This window comes from Scomber scombrus, chromosome 23, assembly GCF_963691925.1.
Source record: "Scomber scombrus chromosome 23, fScoSco1.1, whole genome shotgun sequence".
Taxonomy (NCBI): domain Eukaryota; kingdom Metazoa; phylum Chordata; class Actinopteri; order Scombriformes; family Scombridae; genus Scomber; species Scomber scombrus.
This window is the reverse complement of record NC_084992.1, coordinates 9,948,510-9,964,813: the sequence shown is the minus strand read 5'-3', so window position 1 is coordinate 9,964,813 and position 16,304 is coordinate 9,948,510. Positions and strand designations below refer to the sequence as shown.

The following is a 16,304-nucleotide window of genomic DNA, read 5'->3' as shown; positions in this document are numbered from 1 at the left end:
GCCACTTTAAATGGGTTTTCCTCTCAAGGAAGCCATATCTGCCCCTCCCAACCCTTTCATTGCTCTGTCCACCCCCAGTGAAACACAATGCAAATGTCTCATTGCACTTGTCTTGGGAAAATAAGGGGAGGTGGAGGGGAAGGCTTGAGGTAATGGGGGAGGGGTAAAGAGAGGCATTGTGGAATAGTAATGAAGGGTAGTATTGATTGAATCACATGATCTTGAAACCAAAGGGACACGGAAGGGTGCCTATCAGGGTGCCACTTAGATGTCTTCTATGAATGCCAATTTTTTTTTTTCTCCCACAATGGAAAGGGAGGGGTAAAGATACAAAAAAATAGATTAATAAAATAGAAGAAAAGAAACAAACTCTTATTTAAAATGTAAAAGTATAATACAAAAACAACAGCAACAAAAGCATAATAGTAATAAAAACGTTAGTGACTTTAAAGATGAAATAGTAGAAGTGTTAAGTAGTACTCGAAGTTATCTCTAATGACACAAAATAAATAAAAGCTGTCAGAGGAGAGGATGCAGTCGGGGCTCTCAGGTGAAGGAGGGTTGTTGCTCTCTCTCTCTGTCCCTCTCTTTCTCCAACTCCCCATCTCCATCTCTCTCTCCCTCTCCCTGTCACCTCTCACTCCTCGCGGAGCTGCAGGCGGGTAGCGGCTGTAGCGGATCTGGAAGAAGAGCCTCTCCAGCGGCGAGCGGCTCATCCCAGGGAGCCTGTAGTCCTCGCTCTGGCCTGTTCGGCGGAAGCCCAGCGACTCATACAGCTTGTGAGCGGCCAATTTGACAGCCGTCGTGCCGAGGACTACAGCAGCGTAGTTGTTGCGCACGGCAAACTCCAGAACACGACGACCCAGTGCCTTTGCGATGCCTTTGCCGCGGTAGTGAGAGTCCACCGACATGCGTCTCAGCTCGACCGTGTTGTCATCCTCACGGCCCTGCGCAGCCACGATGCCCACCACACGTCCGTCGAGCACTGCCACCCAGAAACAGGAGCCTGACAGAGAGCAAGAGGGAAAAAAGTTTGATATAATTAGATTTGTTGTGCAAGCAGATTATTGCAAAGGCTGGAAACAAGGATAAACACTTCAAAGTGTTTTGCTTTCTTGCCAAGAGATTAGGGGACCAATACTACTCTAATGTTTGTATGGTAAATATGAAGCTACTATCATTAGCTGGTCAGCTTAGCTTAGCACAAAGGCTGAAAACAAATGGAAACAGCTAGCATAGTTTTACCCAAAGGTCATCAGAATCAGAAGTGTAAAAAACAATTTAAATTGACATATTACATTTAATGTTCTGTAATTCATTTTTGAGTATGAGGGGTGCTGGTTGGTGGATTTTGCTACATTTGGACAAAGAAAAGGTAGCATAGTTGTTTCCACTCTTTGTGCTAAGCTAATGTGACCTACCATATAGCTTCAAAGTCACCACACAGTATCAATCTTCTCATCTAACTCTCAGCAACAAAGCAAATATGCTTGTTTCCAAAAATATCAAACTATACCTTCAAGATATAAAAGTAACAGAGTCTAATGCTTCTCAGAATATAGTTTAGTTTTAGTTTAATCGCTCTATTGTTTTAATCTTTTTGGGATCAATGAAAAATTGATTTTTTTTTAAGTAGAAGCAGTGAAGGGTAGACTCTCACTCTCAGCCGCTCCAATACACTGACACTCGTGACCACATTTCATAGAAAAGTTGAAACCAAATACTTTCTACGGTTGAAGATTTGATACTGAAGAAAAACTGGCAACTTGCCTTGCAAACATGCCCTAACGTAATGGTACGCAAATCTTATTTAACCAAGTATGCGACATGAATGGTTTGCAAAAACAAAACTGGTAATTAGATGGGTCAAAGCAATGATTGGAATGGCAAGGGGGATTGGATGAAAGTGTTTAGCGCCACAAACTCAAGTAAAAATGAACGTTGTCTATTTCCATTAGCAGCATGTGGTTTGTCGTAATGGCTTAAATGGTCTGAGTGGAGAAAACAAGGGAGGGAGAAAAGGAATAAGGAAGGCAGGGAGTAGATGAATGAGTAGGGCAGAGACCAGTATCTGACTGGCGCTTAATGTCATTAGCCACTCAGTTAGATGCTTCTGATTAAAAGCAAAGGCATGACAGAGCGGTCACTTAGGGATTACAGTGTAGTGGAGCAGAGACAAAAAGAATAGAAAAAGAGACATTTTTTTGGCAATTAGAAAAAGTAATGTGGCATTTCCAGATTTAGATGGTCAATTGTGTTACATGAACTGATTCTCATTTTGGATAAACACCATTGTGTAATTTGAAAATAGGCAGGGATAACGCATTTTTACAGCAACTCATACTGTGTAAGGGACTTGCTGTTTCCCAGAATTAATAGATCTGACACTCAGACAGGTACTGGTGACAGGCAGACAGACAGGCAGACATATAAAAAGACTAGCACATACACAGACAGACAAACAAGGTTAGACCAATACAGATAAAATGTCAGCAGACAATGCTCCTCCACCAGAGTCCCGCTAAGAGCTTAAATAGCAACCCGTTTTAATATCAATCTATATTCGCTCTGCAGTTTGTAGCGTGTTCATTTTGACACTGAGTGATTGTGTTTGCAAAATTCTTCACAATGATAGTGTTTGGGACATAACAATGAGAGAAAAAGATACAGAGCACCTACAGTATAACTCAAAATGTATCTTGTTGGCTGTGTCACCTTCTTTTGTGCGTAGTTACAGAGCTTGAAAAATGCTCACAACCACAAAAAAAAAAGTGAAATGCCTCAGTTACTCAAAGTCCCCACGTTTACTCTGACTCAACACATCTACAAAAACTACACTGGTTCAGTTAAAAAGGGAAAAATGTCACAAGTAAGTAATGTAACAGGTCATCATGCTTCTTTTGAAATCATTCTCCTTTGAATCTTTATCAGGCAATTTTAAACTAGCATTTAAACCAAGCCGGGCATAAAGGTGTGTGCCCTTGCTTAATTTCCTTTACCGATCGTAATCTTTCAAGGAAAATTACCCTCTCATCCTCCCGTTTTTATTACGTAACCATGTTCAAATAGCCTTTCTATCAATGTCAGTCATATTTATGGCATGTGGCGACAGTGGTTACATGGTTTTGAACTAAAATGCCATCTGTTTGTTATAGATAAAGTAAATCTGACTATGTCGTGACTGGCAGAGGCTGACCTGACCTGACCTGACCTGACCTGACAATAAAAATCCGTCTGTCCATAAAAACTGAATCCTAATTCTCTCTTTAACTTTCTCTTACTATTACTCACTTTTTTTCCTGCTGAATTCTTGCACGTACAAAACTTTAAATAAAAACACAAACACATGCAGGTGGTGACATTTACATCACGCTTCTCCGGGATTCCTGTGTGTCAGGAGGGATTTGATGCCCCTCGCAGGCCCGCGTTAAGCCGATCTCGAGGCTTCTGGTACTGAATCAAACAACTGTCTCATGTAGGTTGCAGCGGCAAACAGACAAGCCCAAGCACTCCCCGCATTGATAGCTAGACGGGGGTATGGTGTCACTGGGAGATTATGTGCAACCAGTGTGTTTCACTAATCTCTGAGGGAATTCTTGAAATATCTGCAGGAAGATTCATAGCTATCTGAAGTGCTAAAAGGCTCCCTCCCAAACATCCAAGATAACAACAGAGCATCCAATAACCCCAGTTGAGATGTTGTAGATTCACCCTACGTGGCCCAATTTTGGTGACAAGCTGGTAGGAAAAGTGACAGATCAAGAAATGAAAGAAAGTTTTCTGACGCTACATTTCTGGTTACTAAATTCCACAAACTTTAAGGACATTAAAGCCTAATTCCTCGCTGCCGTTCGGGGCCGTCAAAGTGTGAAGTCAATTTGCACAGCTTTGACTAATGGATTTAAGCGATTGTCTGAATGCTTCAAAGTTGTAACTGGTCTCACGGCCTTCACTAATACGATGCAATGATGTTTCATTATGGACAGATGTCAAAGCTGCACTGTCAACTCCTGGGGCACTCGGTCGGCATTCTTATGCTCGTGCCCATGTGTGTCTGTGTTTGTGTGTGTGTTGGAGGCGGGGGGGGGGGGGGGGGGGGGGTACGCTTCTATAAAGCCCTCCTGACCATCTGTCTGAACTGAGCCCTGTGCCAGGAATGAGGACAGCACAGGAAAGCATGCACGCCAACCGCCTCTCTGCATATCTGCCTGTCAGACTGTGCGTATTACTTAACATGTCTCAAAAAGATCACATGAGACAATGAACTAGGGATGGGGTAATAGATCAATATTATATTGATATCGCGATATGAGACTATGTATCGTCTAAGATTTGGGAATTGTAATATCGTGATACGTCATAAGTGTTTTCTTTCCCTAATTTTAAAAGCTGCATTGCAGTAAAATTATGTAATTTGTAAACTTGCCAAACTGTTCTAGCTGCTTTTATTTGTCTTTACCCTCTTCACATCATTATATCCACATTTCTGGTGATTATTGCCTGCAATATTGTTGCAATATCAATATCGGGGTATTTCGTCAAAAATATGGGGATCTTTGATTTTGTCCATATCTCCCAGCACTACAATGAACCAAAGTGAAACAAACTAATTCTACATCCCTCTTTGCCCTTCCTCCCCCTCTGACTCTACTTTTCCTCCGAAAGCTAAGAAGGGTATATTGACCTCTAAGCTTCCTGACATCGCGGTTCAAGGAACTTCACATCTGCTGCATCTGACACTGCTACTATTAAACTACGTAGATGTAATGCCCTATCACTATTTCTGCTGGGAACTGCACTTCCCAGAGATAAGAAGATGGACAGAGATACTGAGAGAAATAGAAAGAACTAAAGGTAGATTTAGAAAGTAGCTCATGAGAAAAGAAGTGGAGAAGGTTTAGACCCTCATCAAGTCTGCAAATCTTCAATTAAAATGTCACGGTTAACGAAAATAAAAGGTGCTTTGTGTCATGCATCATTCCTCAATTTGTGGCCAGAGGGTGGCGAATTGGAATCAAAACACTGACTGTGAGAAAAAGTTCCTACAGTCACTGTAAAGCCTGTCTTGAGCAAGACACTTCTTATAACTGCCTCAGTGGCGCTGTGTGAATATGAGGTGGATTAATTAAAGGTTCCTGTCAACCCAGTACCTGAGATAGGATAAGTTTAATACTTGTGAAAATGCAAATTTGAGCTTTGAAAATAAAGAGCATCAAGAAGTGAGATTACCAGACCTGTATAACCCGCTCCTGTGCTTGAGTTTGGCGGCTTGAAGCCACATTACCTGCTACTAGCATAACATTCACTATTGTCCATCTGAATTGTGAGCAGTGAGGTTACATTGTGGGTAATGTAGGCACCAGGTTTTGGAAGAAGGAAGAATTGCTTTAATATCTCTGGTTATGCTGCATCGGTTTTATCCTCTTTTTTTTTTAACTGAGTCCAACAACATTGTAGTAGTGCAATGATTACTCGGTGTAGTACTCGTTGATACAGCGATAATACATGAATATTATATAATATTAATGCAACACCCATAATTAGGTGAGGCCAGAAAGTCATATTAATGGAGCTTACTCACATAGAAAAGATGTTGAAAAGAAAGGAAAGAGGAACAATGAAGAAGAAGAAGTCATGCATCTGTTCTCCTTTGAAAGAAAGAGTGAGCAGAGAAGGAGGAGGAGGAGGGAAGTATTTGTGTTAACAGTAATAGTGATGAGCCTGAAAGGATCCATTATTGCTGTTAGGGCATACAAACCCGAAAGGGGGGGAGGGCGAACAGAGAATCTACCGTTATTACGGAGGGGGGAGGGGACGTGAAGAATACAGATGATCTCAAGACAAAAAATAAATCACGGCAGAGAGTGAAGGCGAGAAAAAAGAAGAAGAGCTGTGAACCCTGGAAATTATTCAGAAGGATTCTCTCACAAGCAAAAATCTGATTACCGCTGTCTTAATGCGACGGATCAAATATCTTTAACTACTTTACAAGGATATTAATATGCCTTCATGCATGTGTGTGGGAGTGTTAAATCCTGGCTGATTCTGCGATATGAACCCGGCACAAATAGTGCACACATTCTCTCAACACACACATGGGGCATACACAGGAATAGTTTTATGGTGTCTAATGAGATTATTCTCTTTTCCTTCAGATGAAACCTAGAGGGCTAATTCATTTGATAAGCGTTCAGTCTAGACGCCGCCTCTCTGCGCTGTGGTTCACTCCTCTGTGAGCCAAACACTGTCCTGAGCACTCTGTGGGTGTAAGCGCTGACAAAAGCTCGACTTTAGTCTCTGTGTGTAGTTGCTATTTGCTTTGTGTTCTAATAATGAAGCAGCATATTTATATGGTTATTTGTGTGTGTGCGAGTTTCATATCTCAGCGCAGCATGTGTGTCATATTTGCAGGGTACATTAAGCAGTGGTGATTTATGTTTCAGGAGTGTTTCTGAAACAGTTGCATCACCGCATGATTAATGTGACCCTCGGAGGTGTTAATGGCGAATAGGCCTCTGGCGATGATCTGAACACCTGACATATACACAGTGTTAGATCGGATGATGTTAAAGCATCACCGTCTATAATAATTATTCATCCTAACCACAATTTTGTCACTTTCTTCACTAAAAAGACATGCATGTTGTGCTTTGAAGGAGCTGAATGACATATGAAATCCTATAGGACCAATAGATGCTCCAAAAGCAACATTCATATATCTTTTTCAATATATTAGCAGCCTGAAAACTGACCAGACAAGAAGCTGCAGCTAACTAGAAAAGAGTGAACAAGGAACCGACAATCCAAAAGGCACAAATTAAAAATTATTTTGATGCATTTTATCTTTATATTATTCTTTTTTTAACATACGTCTTTTTCATTGTAGTAGAAAATGGTTTAGATGCTTTTGAAACTGATTTCTGTTTTTTTTTTTCCTATATATAACCCACACTCCCTCCTTCATGCCCCTCTATACAGACACACCCTTCTCCTGAGGTCAGAATGCATGTTAGGAGGATGGATTAGCCTGTCACATGTAAGCCACACATCAGCAGTTCTTTCCTCAGGCACGGACAAATGAGGGTGAGAGGAGGTGACTGTCAGATGCCGAACACACTTTTGAGACACAAACACACAACAGTGCACTTACAAAAAATGAATAATTCATGTGTATCGAAGCCTGGATTTAAAGTGGAAGAGGTCTTACTATCAACTTGGCCTTGAAGTCAAACCCGATATGCAAAGGAGACTGACGCATTGACCTGTGTGTTGTCACAATTAACCGAGGCTCACGCACTCATACAATATGCAAGTTTCTCTACTGTGTCCATTAGCTCACAGGAACTCATTATCTGGCCCTTTACTGTTGGTTTTTACTGCCTTCCTGCCCATCAACGCATCTATGCATGTTGCTTGTATGTAAACAAGCATGCATGTACATGCGCGCATTTTACACACATGCTACACTTTACTGTGTGCATGCCATTGTTCACATGTACAGCTTTACTACGGCAGCTAGGGCTACTCTCCCTCTCTCTCTCCCCCTCCCTCTCTGTCTCTCTCCTGGGGTCAAAGGCCACCACATAGGGCTTTACACCAAGATGCCAAATGTGACTCCTGCCTGCTTCATCTAGAAAGCACATTCAATCTCTAGTGCGCACATGTAATCACTCACATGTCAATAACGGGCTTTAAAAAGAGCTCCTCTCTAATGATCAGATGTGTGATTGGTCACAAGACTGTCATCATGAAGAGAAAATGCACAATGCTGCGATTAATGATGCTGCCGTTGACACGTCATATTGTGTCTCCAATGAGTCTCTTTGTTCTGTATTGATTGAAGCAGAATGTGAAACAAAAGGTTGAGGGCATTATTAATGATCCACTTCTTCAAAACGCTGAATAGACGAGATGCGCATGTTCACATAGGTGCAGAGCACAGCTGGGGTAATGGACTAGTGAGGCCTTGAGTTTCTCACATGTACAGTCTGGGAACAGCAGTCAGCCAGTAGTCTAAAAGAGCTTTGGGAGTACTGATAATCAATGTAAATCAGTGAATGCATCTCTGGATAGTACCTTTTGATTTTTTCAGATACACTGGCTTTGTATGTCCAACATAAATGAAAAGTACATAAAATAATAACATGTATTTGTTGTGGTTAAAGTGACATTTTGACATTATGGGTAAAGTTCTTGTTGGCTTACTACTAACTACTCTAACTAACTCTAACTAACTACTTATTTATTTTTCAGCACATTCTACCTTAATGTGAATTTTACTGTTTGTGAACGTGTACAGTCTTCTATATGTTTTTCTGTCTAAAAATTAAATGCCTAGTTTGTATTTATGTTGCAGTTAAAGTCTGTAGCCGCTGATAAATGAACAAATTAAAAGTAAATTACATTTTGCTTGCATTTTTTCAGCTTTTTAAATGAGACCGAAGGCTGTTTCCTTTCCTGGGAGGAGGCATCACTTCCTCTGTGCCAGGATAATGGATAACCCAGTTGGCCTCTGCAGCGCCTCCAGTGCACCTTCAGTGTAGATGAGGAAAAGAGGAGGAGGAGCGATACAGGTGGGAGAGAAAGAGAAAATGATGTTGCAGCTCATATCTAGTGTAAGACACATATAACCAGAGTGGCTCGTTAGCTAATAACATGCCTCACACACGATTTGTGATACGAGAGTAGTGATTTGTGTGAAAATTGCTACATCTTTGACATTTTGTTTAGAGTTTAGTCGGAGGAAACGATGGTGTGATGGTAGAGGAAAGGATGGAAGAAATGGTAGTCTCACTGCTTTAGCTGACGAGTCTGAAATATCCCCCAAGAGATTACTTCGCCTGTGTGCTAACCAGCAAACTCCTAATTTTTCTCTCTTTCCCACACACACACAAAACATATCTTTTATAGTTGAGGATCACACCCCTCCCACAGATGCCCCCGTTTTCTATCTAGCACTCACTTCCTCACTTCACATATTTCCCTTTCTCTCTCTCTCTCTCTCTCTGTCTGTCGTTCAGAGCTAAAATAAGCACAGCAGGTACTGGTGGAGGAAGCTGCTCTCTCCGCTGGAACAGAGCAAGCTCAAACTCATCCCCCCACACACACACACACACACACACAACTACAGTGACAATGACCAGCAAGTATTATAATGGTCTCTTGCCTTGATGAGACTCTGCAGTGGTCATGACGCCTCATTAAACAGCCAGTATTACTGAGTGGGTATCACTTCCAGATGGGGAGGGTTTGGCTCGGTGTATAGTGCCACCCTCATTACATTATATTCACTTTTTAGGCGCTAAGCTGCTCCAGAGTGACCTAAAGTGATTTAGCAAGTAAAGTATACAAGGGAGGAGGAAAGTTGTCCACCTACTGTTTGAACATCTTGGTGTGTTTATTTTGGTTTGATTTGATTTGTAAGGGAGTGAGTTCAATATAAAATATAAATATTAGCATTATATTAGATTACAGTTAACCTTATTGTCATTGCACTTTCGCGAATTTGTGCACAACTGTATTTGATGTATTGCATCAGAGTTGGCGTAAATTTTAATCTTCAGATTGATCTGATTATGAAGAGTTGTAGCTCAGACATTAATTTCCTATGAGAGGAGTGAACAACTGTGTAAACATTCCTTAGATGAGATCAGTGCTTGACATGAACAGGTCCAAATGAGCACAATAGTAAAATATTTCAGCTACGTATGCTACAAATGGTTCAGCCCAACTCAACTCTAGCTTGCTCCTCTGAGAAAACTCTAAAAAATCTTCGGATTGCACTTTCCAAAAAAAAAAAGTCCAGAGATTCTAATTAGACGAAAAGAAATTAAGAAAGTCTTGAAAAGCAAATTAGATTTCCATTCACACATATTTGCACTTCTAATGATCCTGCCACAAACTGAACTGGTTCTGTGATGCTGGTAGCACAGCAGCAGCTTCAGTCTTAAGCCTACACAGGATGCATTCAAGAACAGTGAGGGGTGTAGGTCATCCACTCATTGGCACCGTCCAGAGCCAAATACACAGTTATTACAAACCAGAGGAAAATTGACTTGAAGCCTAACTTTACTGTTTGGAGTGGACACACACATATAGTGCGAGTAAAAACATGGTCGGTTATGGGCTTTGGTATGTTCACACAATAAAAAGCATAATATTTCACTTTGATTGATTGTTCACTACTATTATTTAATTACATTTTTGACTCGTTTATCACCACACCCAACACGGTTGCCTGCAACTCGTCAGCAGTGAAACGCGGTTGCAGATCGTGGTTGGGCTTGAGTTTAATTGAATTTTGTTCGTTTATCTGAGAAAATTACAAGTCTTGTCTCTCTTGTGTGAGTCATGCACTCCTCTCTCTGGTAATAAAACCACATGGATTAATAAATATGCATATTAACATTTTCCAGTGAAGGAGTACAAAGTGGATTAGATGAATACAGTACAATGAATCAGGGTCAACTGCTCAAATAGCACTTTGTGATAGTTTTTTCTAAATGTGATAAACTCTTTCAATAGTTATGAGTGTTCTGTCTTCATTTACAGTTTCACATTAAGGAAGATGCACTGCAGTTGTTAACATATCATTGGTGGTCACTTATTGATTGCCAGATTGACTCATTATTGGTTTATCACCTCAGGGAAGGAGAGAGAAAGATAGGGAGGAGTCAGCATGTACAAAGAGATTTGTGCCAGCAGATATTACAGTTACATTGATTTGCCATTGATTTGAATTTGTCAAGCTCATATTGAACTATTGAATTTAAATAATAGCTTTTTAGAATGAAATTCGATATTGATCTATTTGAGCACTTGCTGTGCCGGCCGCTGTTTTTGTTAAAGTAACAAGCTTTTGTGGCTTTTTATACAGTTATATACATTCATGCTTCTGACCATTGTTCCCTCAATTTGCTTTACAACCTCACCGCCTACACACACACACACACACACACACACACTTTATTATGGGGCGAATGAAGAGGTGACAGCTGGCCTTAAGTGCCACAGAGTGAGTGATCACAACACACACACAGAGGAGATAAGAGTATTGATCGGTGTAGTCGAGGCATGTGGGCAGGGACATGTGGCCGCTCTCAGCTCTCTATTACTGTTCACCTTCTGTTCTGTCTTCTTCTTTTCCTGTCACCCAAAACGGTCTCTGGTCAGTGTCCGCTTTGTTCAGTTTATAAAAAAAATTTAAGAACGGGTCACACAGTTATCTCTGTTTGAGTCTGTCTTTCTTTCGACATCTAAAGCAGCATTTCGCCTATAAGCTGATTGAGTGCTGAGTTGCAGAAATACAACATTTACATTTTTTGATCCTCTAACTGATCGACAACTCAGTAATTGAACACTGATTAAAATAATGTTGAAGTGAAGATGAAGCCTCACAAATGTCCCTTAAACACAAAGGTCCATACACACACACAGCTCATGCACCCATGTAACAATTATACCCTTGTTATACCTTCACACCTTAAGTCTGTATTTTGGTGTCTTTATTGTCTCTGTTATGTTATATCTGAATGGCAACCATGTTTACAGAAGAAGCCCTTTGTCGTGTATACATGCAGTATTGGGGAGGATATTCAAATTTTCCACCCTTTCGTTAATTTCCAACTTTTGTCACTCGTTCTTACAGTGTTCAGTTGAAGACATTGTGTACTGAGATGTTTAGATGTGTCAGGGCAAACTTTTCTGCTTGCCTGACAGAAATGTGCTGACACTATCTCAAATATGCCATAATTTTGTGCAGGTTGGAAGATTCAGCTACGCTCAATTGCTTCCCTTTGCCAGCTGCTTGTAGCTGCTAATGAAAGCCAATTACCAAAATGCAAAATCGCACAAAGTAGCTGTTTAGTTGTCAACTAGCCCAGAACATGTGATTCTACAAGGCACACTACAAGACATATTTTCACCACGCTCTGATATATCTCCATTTTCATTAATCCATTGTCTGAAAATATGTCAGAAAGATTTTTTGGATCTATTTTCTTACGGACATTAATGAAATTCAGGCTTAGAGGCCCTAAAAACTTGGTTTCACGTGTTATTTACCAAGAGTGCAAAAGTTGAAAACTATTCGCTAGGTTTGGTTTGATTAAGCAAATAACCCCACGGCTGCCATCAGATGTTCATTCACACGTTGCTGAATTCTGATTGGTGCAGGAAAGTACATGACATCACCTATCACCTTTTTCCAACCGAGCGCCACAACTTTAAACCAGCAACAACAGTAAAAATGATCAAAACTGTGCTAACTTTGGCAGAAAATCATGTTTTTATGTCAAACTCAATCATTGTAAGAACCCGATTGAGAAAATATGTTTTCGGCTTTCTTTAAGTTCAACAAGTTCTCTGCTGTATGCCAAATTATGTATTCTTCACATAATCGCCCACTCCTACGTGCCACATGCCGTGCCATCCTGCACACGCTTCACACAAAACAACACACACACCGCAACAAATGACAGTGACGTCAGCGGTGCCTCTCCATCAGGACTGCATGTTGGTGCCCAGGTGTTCATCCCCCTGGACCCATTCAGTTTGCATGGATATAATCATTAGCATTGTCCAAGAGCAGTGGTGCCTGACCCCCTCTAAACCATCACAGCCCTGCAGCAATAATGGGAATGCTAAATTGCAATTGTGTATGCAGTGGATTACCAAGCCAGAGGGCACAATGTCTGAAAGAAAGAGACAATGAGGGGGCAATTGACTGGCTTAACTAACACCTGCTTTTTATATTGGCCACGTGGTTTGGGTTAACAGGGGATAAATGCGTCCAAGAAGTTCCAGGGCAGGGGGAATGTGTGAAGTGTGTCATGTGTTTGTGGTTGACTCATTCTCATCACTCACAACTGAAACAGCTAAACTCCTGAGGAGGAATGAAGTCTCACTCGACGTGGATTGATTTTTCCGAATTAGAAGCTTCAGTGGAGGAAATGAGCCTCACTGACACCGAGTATACCGCAGAAAAGTGTATCAGCAGTTTCCTCCGTGTGATCAATAGTCCTGTGTTGTATACATCTACCCACCCCCGCCCATGACCAAGTGAAGCTCAGATTGGAAGCAAGTGGGGGAAGCAGTGGAGAAAGAGACAGGGAGGAGGGGGTGGGAAAGAAAGGAGAGAGAGGAAAAGGAAATCAGAGAGACGACCTGCATATTTAATGACTTGCCTCTGCATTGCCTGAAGACTCCCAAAAAGCAGCCACGTTTCACAGCGTCAGTCACTCTGCCTTTCATGTTGTTATTTGGGGGATTTTGTCTTTTATCCCTCCGGCTGCAGAAAAGTTTCAGCCCTGAACTTCTTAAAGTACAAACAGAGAGTTTTATACATTCTCTTCATCGCCATCCCTCTCGACTTTCTTCATGAAACAACACTGGTGGTGGAGCATTGCCGACTGACAAACCAGGTAACACATGTGTATTTATTCACACTAAAGTGAGAACACTGAGGTTTGTCCCTCGTCTTACCTGTGGGTTTCATGTAATAAGCGTCTATGTCAGCCATGTCCGTGTGCAGAGCACAGTCGAGATAACTCTGGATAACTTTCCTGCTGTAGTAGTAGCGCGCACCCATGAGAATGAGGGGTGCACAGCAGGTCAGCGTGACGGATTTGGTCACGAAAAAGCACATTACTATGGAGAAATGGAAGAAAAATAAACGAAACCTGTCAGAAAAGAGAATCACATGTTTGATTTTGGCAGAATTTGACCCCACACAGACACAGAAGAGGCAACATGACATGAGCATCAATAAATGCAACAGTTTCATCACATGACAGTACAATATAACAGTCTGATCAAGAGACATTAGGATTAGTTTCACACAAGGCAGCAAAATAACATTCATCAATTTGAAAGAAGGCATATCAGTGTAGCTGCAGGAGCACACAATTACACATGATAAAACTTCAGATTTCAATTGAGATTGATTTGTCAGTGTTGAATTCTTCAAACCAGTATTGTCCATATTGGAGTAATTAGTCAGATGTGTCGCTAGGGGGCGCAAAGGGGAACACAAACAGGCAGGCTGGATGCTGCATAGCATGTTGTTGTGTGGCATGCAATAACACAGTAGTTGGTTTACTCCACTGCACCCCGGCGTGGTGTGAAACCTCAGCGCGTCACTCTCTATTAAAAAGCATCTAACTATCCAAACATAAACATTCAGAACGCGCTGGGAAAAAAATATTTGGGCGAGTTTACAGGCAAGATAATCGATATAGCCTATATGTGTTGCATGTGTCTAATTAACGCCATGCTTTTTTCTTTTTTTTTAACACACGCCAAAACTTCATAATATGGTTTGAGTTTGAAACAGTTTGTCTGATTTCGACGTGCTTAACGGCATCGGTCACGAAACATGAGGCTTTTTATCTGCGCCGGCAACATCGACAAAAGCCGAGCGAGGTCCGTGCATGACTGGCGCATTGGCTGCTGTGCAGAGGCGGGGGAGTGCCCATGGGGGAGGGGGGTGAGGGGTGAGGGTGGCTAATATGTGTGTTAGGGTTGCGCGGGGAGTTCTTTTTGGGTAACGTGCGCGCACCCTGTGGGCCAATCCTCAAATTCATTCACTCATTCATTCACGGCACCGGTATGTCATCACATCATCAGCAGGCCCGCCGGTTATACACATGCACCATGCGCCTGGCCATGCCTTTTGTTGCATGATGAGCAACATGCCGGTGTTGTGTGCCGGGTAAAGAAATGCCGCGCTGGCACCTTAAATTAAGTGTTGCAATATATTTCAACTTAACTGTATACATTACCTACAGGGCTACATGGTGCAGAGAAACGTTATTTGTGTGGGATTTAAAAAAAACAAGTTCCTCAAATAAATCACAGAGGGATGCAAACATCAAAAGAAAGCGCAGCAGAAATATGTAGCTTCCTATATTGTGATATGAGCTGGGAATTAAATGGGAAATGGCTAAATTGGGCAGTGGAATAATTACTTTGTACAAAATGAATGTTTCATTGAAGTTTTTCTCATCTTTAGAAAAGTGGGTTTGGGGCTTGTTGTGGGAATAAATACGCCTGCAAAAGTCGACGTGATGCATTTTATCTGACAACATGATGAAAAGTAATGAGGGTACTTACCTGTCAGCAGAGCATATAAAAACTGGGTCTTGGGCTGCTGCCTGAGCCCCCTAAACGCCGTGTTGGGTATCCTCTCCATAATACCCTCGTAAAAGATGCGGCGCACCTCCTCTTGATCCCCGCGCTCGAACTCGCGGATAAAAACCGCATCTTTCCTCACATCCTTGGCCTCGCTGGGGTTCATAGCCGCGCTGGACGGAGGAGAGCTCCACATGATCGACTCTTTTTTGGTCCCAGGTATAGCATCGTGTTCGTCCGCAACAATTTTAGTCTCGCAAACCATTTTGGGAGACGAAAAATGCATGCAACTGGCCGCAAAAAAACAACTACAGTTCGGAAAAAAGGGGGAAAGAATGAGAGTGAAAATGGATGATGCGTGAGATTTTCTTAAAAAACAGAGAAACGATGAAGGGGATAAGACGAAGGGGGATGTACTGCTGCAACCCTGAGCGTTTCTGACGACCAAGACTTGCCGGCGTGAGTCAAGCAGTATTTATAAGCGGGCAGGGCGGGTAGATTCAGGTTCAGGGGTTGGGGTGGTCCTCTCGCTGCACAGATTGGTGGAAGCGATGCGCCGTTAGATGCTGATGGACGAGGGAGGAGGGAGAGACATACACTGCCTCTCTCTCTGTCTCTGTCTCTCTCGCTATCTCTCTCTGCATCTGTGCCGGCGAAGTGTGTATTTTGAGGATGTGGGCCCAGGGGGAGGGGGGGGGGGTGCTGGCGAGATTGCGTAGAGAGGATGTTTCTGAGCAAGGGCTTGTCTTCATAATGTCTCACAATGAGGAGGATCCCCCGGTTTGTTGAGATACCGTGGCTAGAAAAGGATGAGATATAGCCTACGCAGCACAAAGACGCAAGGTAAAGAGGGGGCGATGCGTCAAAACAGGAGGAAATCCTAGTGTCAAGGCTACTGCAGCTCCTTAGAAGAATAAAAAATGAGTTTGCAATTACTTTTCATTTGGGGTTATAATTACATTTTGAGGTGAAAATGAGTCGATGTTGCTTTGAAACTCCTAAATGACTTGCATCGGTGGACATCTCCGATACTATACTGACGCTACTGTGACAATGAGGGGGGTGGAGAAGACCCTGATGTGAGACATAGGCTATAGATTTATATCCTGATATAAATCGACATTAAGAGGTCATCACAAAGCCTTAAATTCAGCTGGGAGTCGCCCTAATGTCTG

General features: G+C 42.0%; 1 protein-coding gene across 1 annotated transcript; it reads right to left on the bottom strand.

The window, feature by feature from the left end:
* Nucleotides 1-637: 637 nt before the first annotated feature.
* nat8l (N-acetyltransferase 8-like) lies at nucleotides 638-15,415 on the bottom strand. Its single transcript, XM_062444661.1, is given in 4 exon segments — nucleotides 638-661; nucleotides 663-1,006; nucleotides 13,483-13,647; nucleotides 15,112-15,415. Coding segments are annotated over 4 exon segments (837 nt in total).
* Nucleotides 15,416-16,304: the final 889 nt, after the last annotated feature.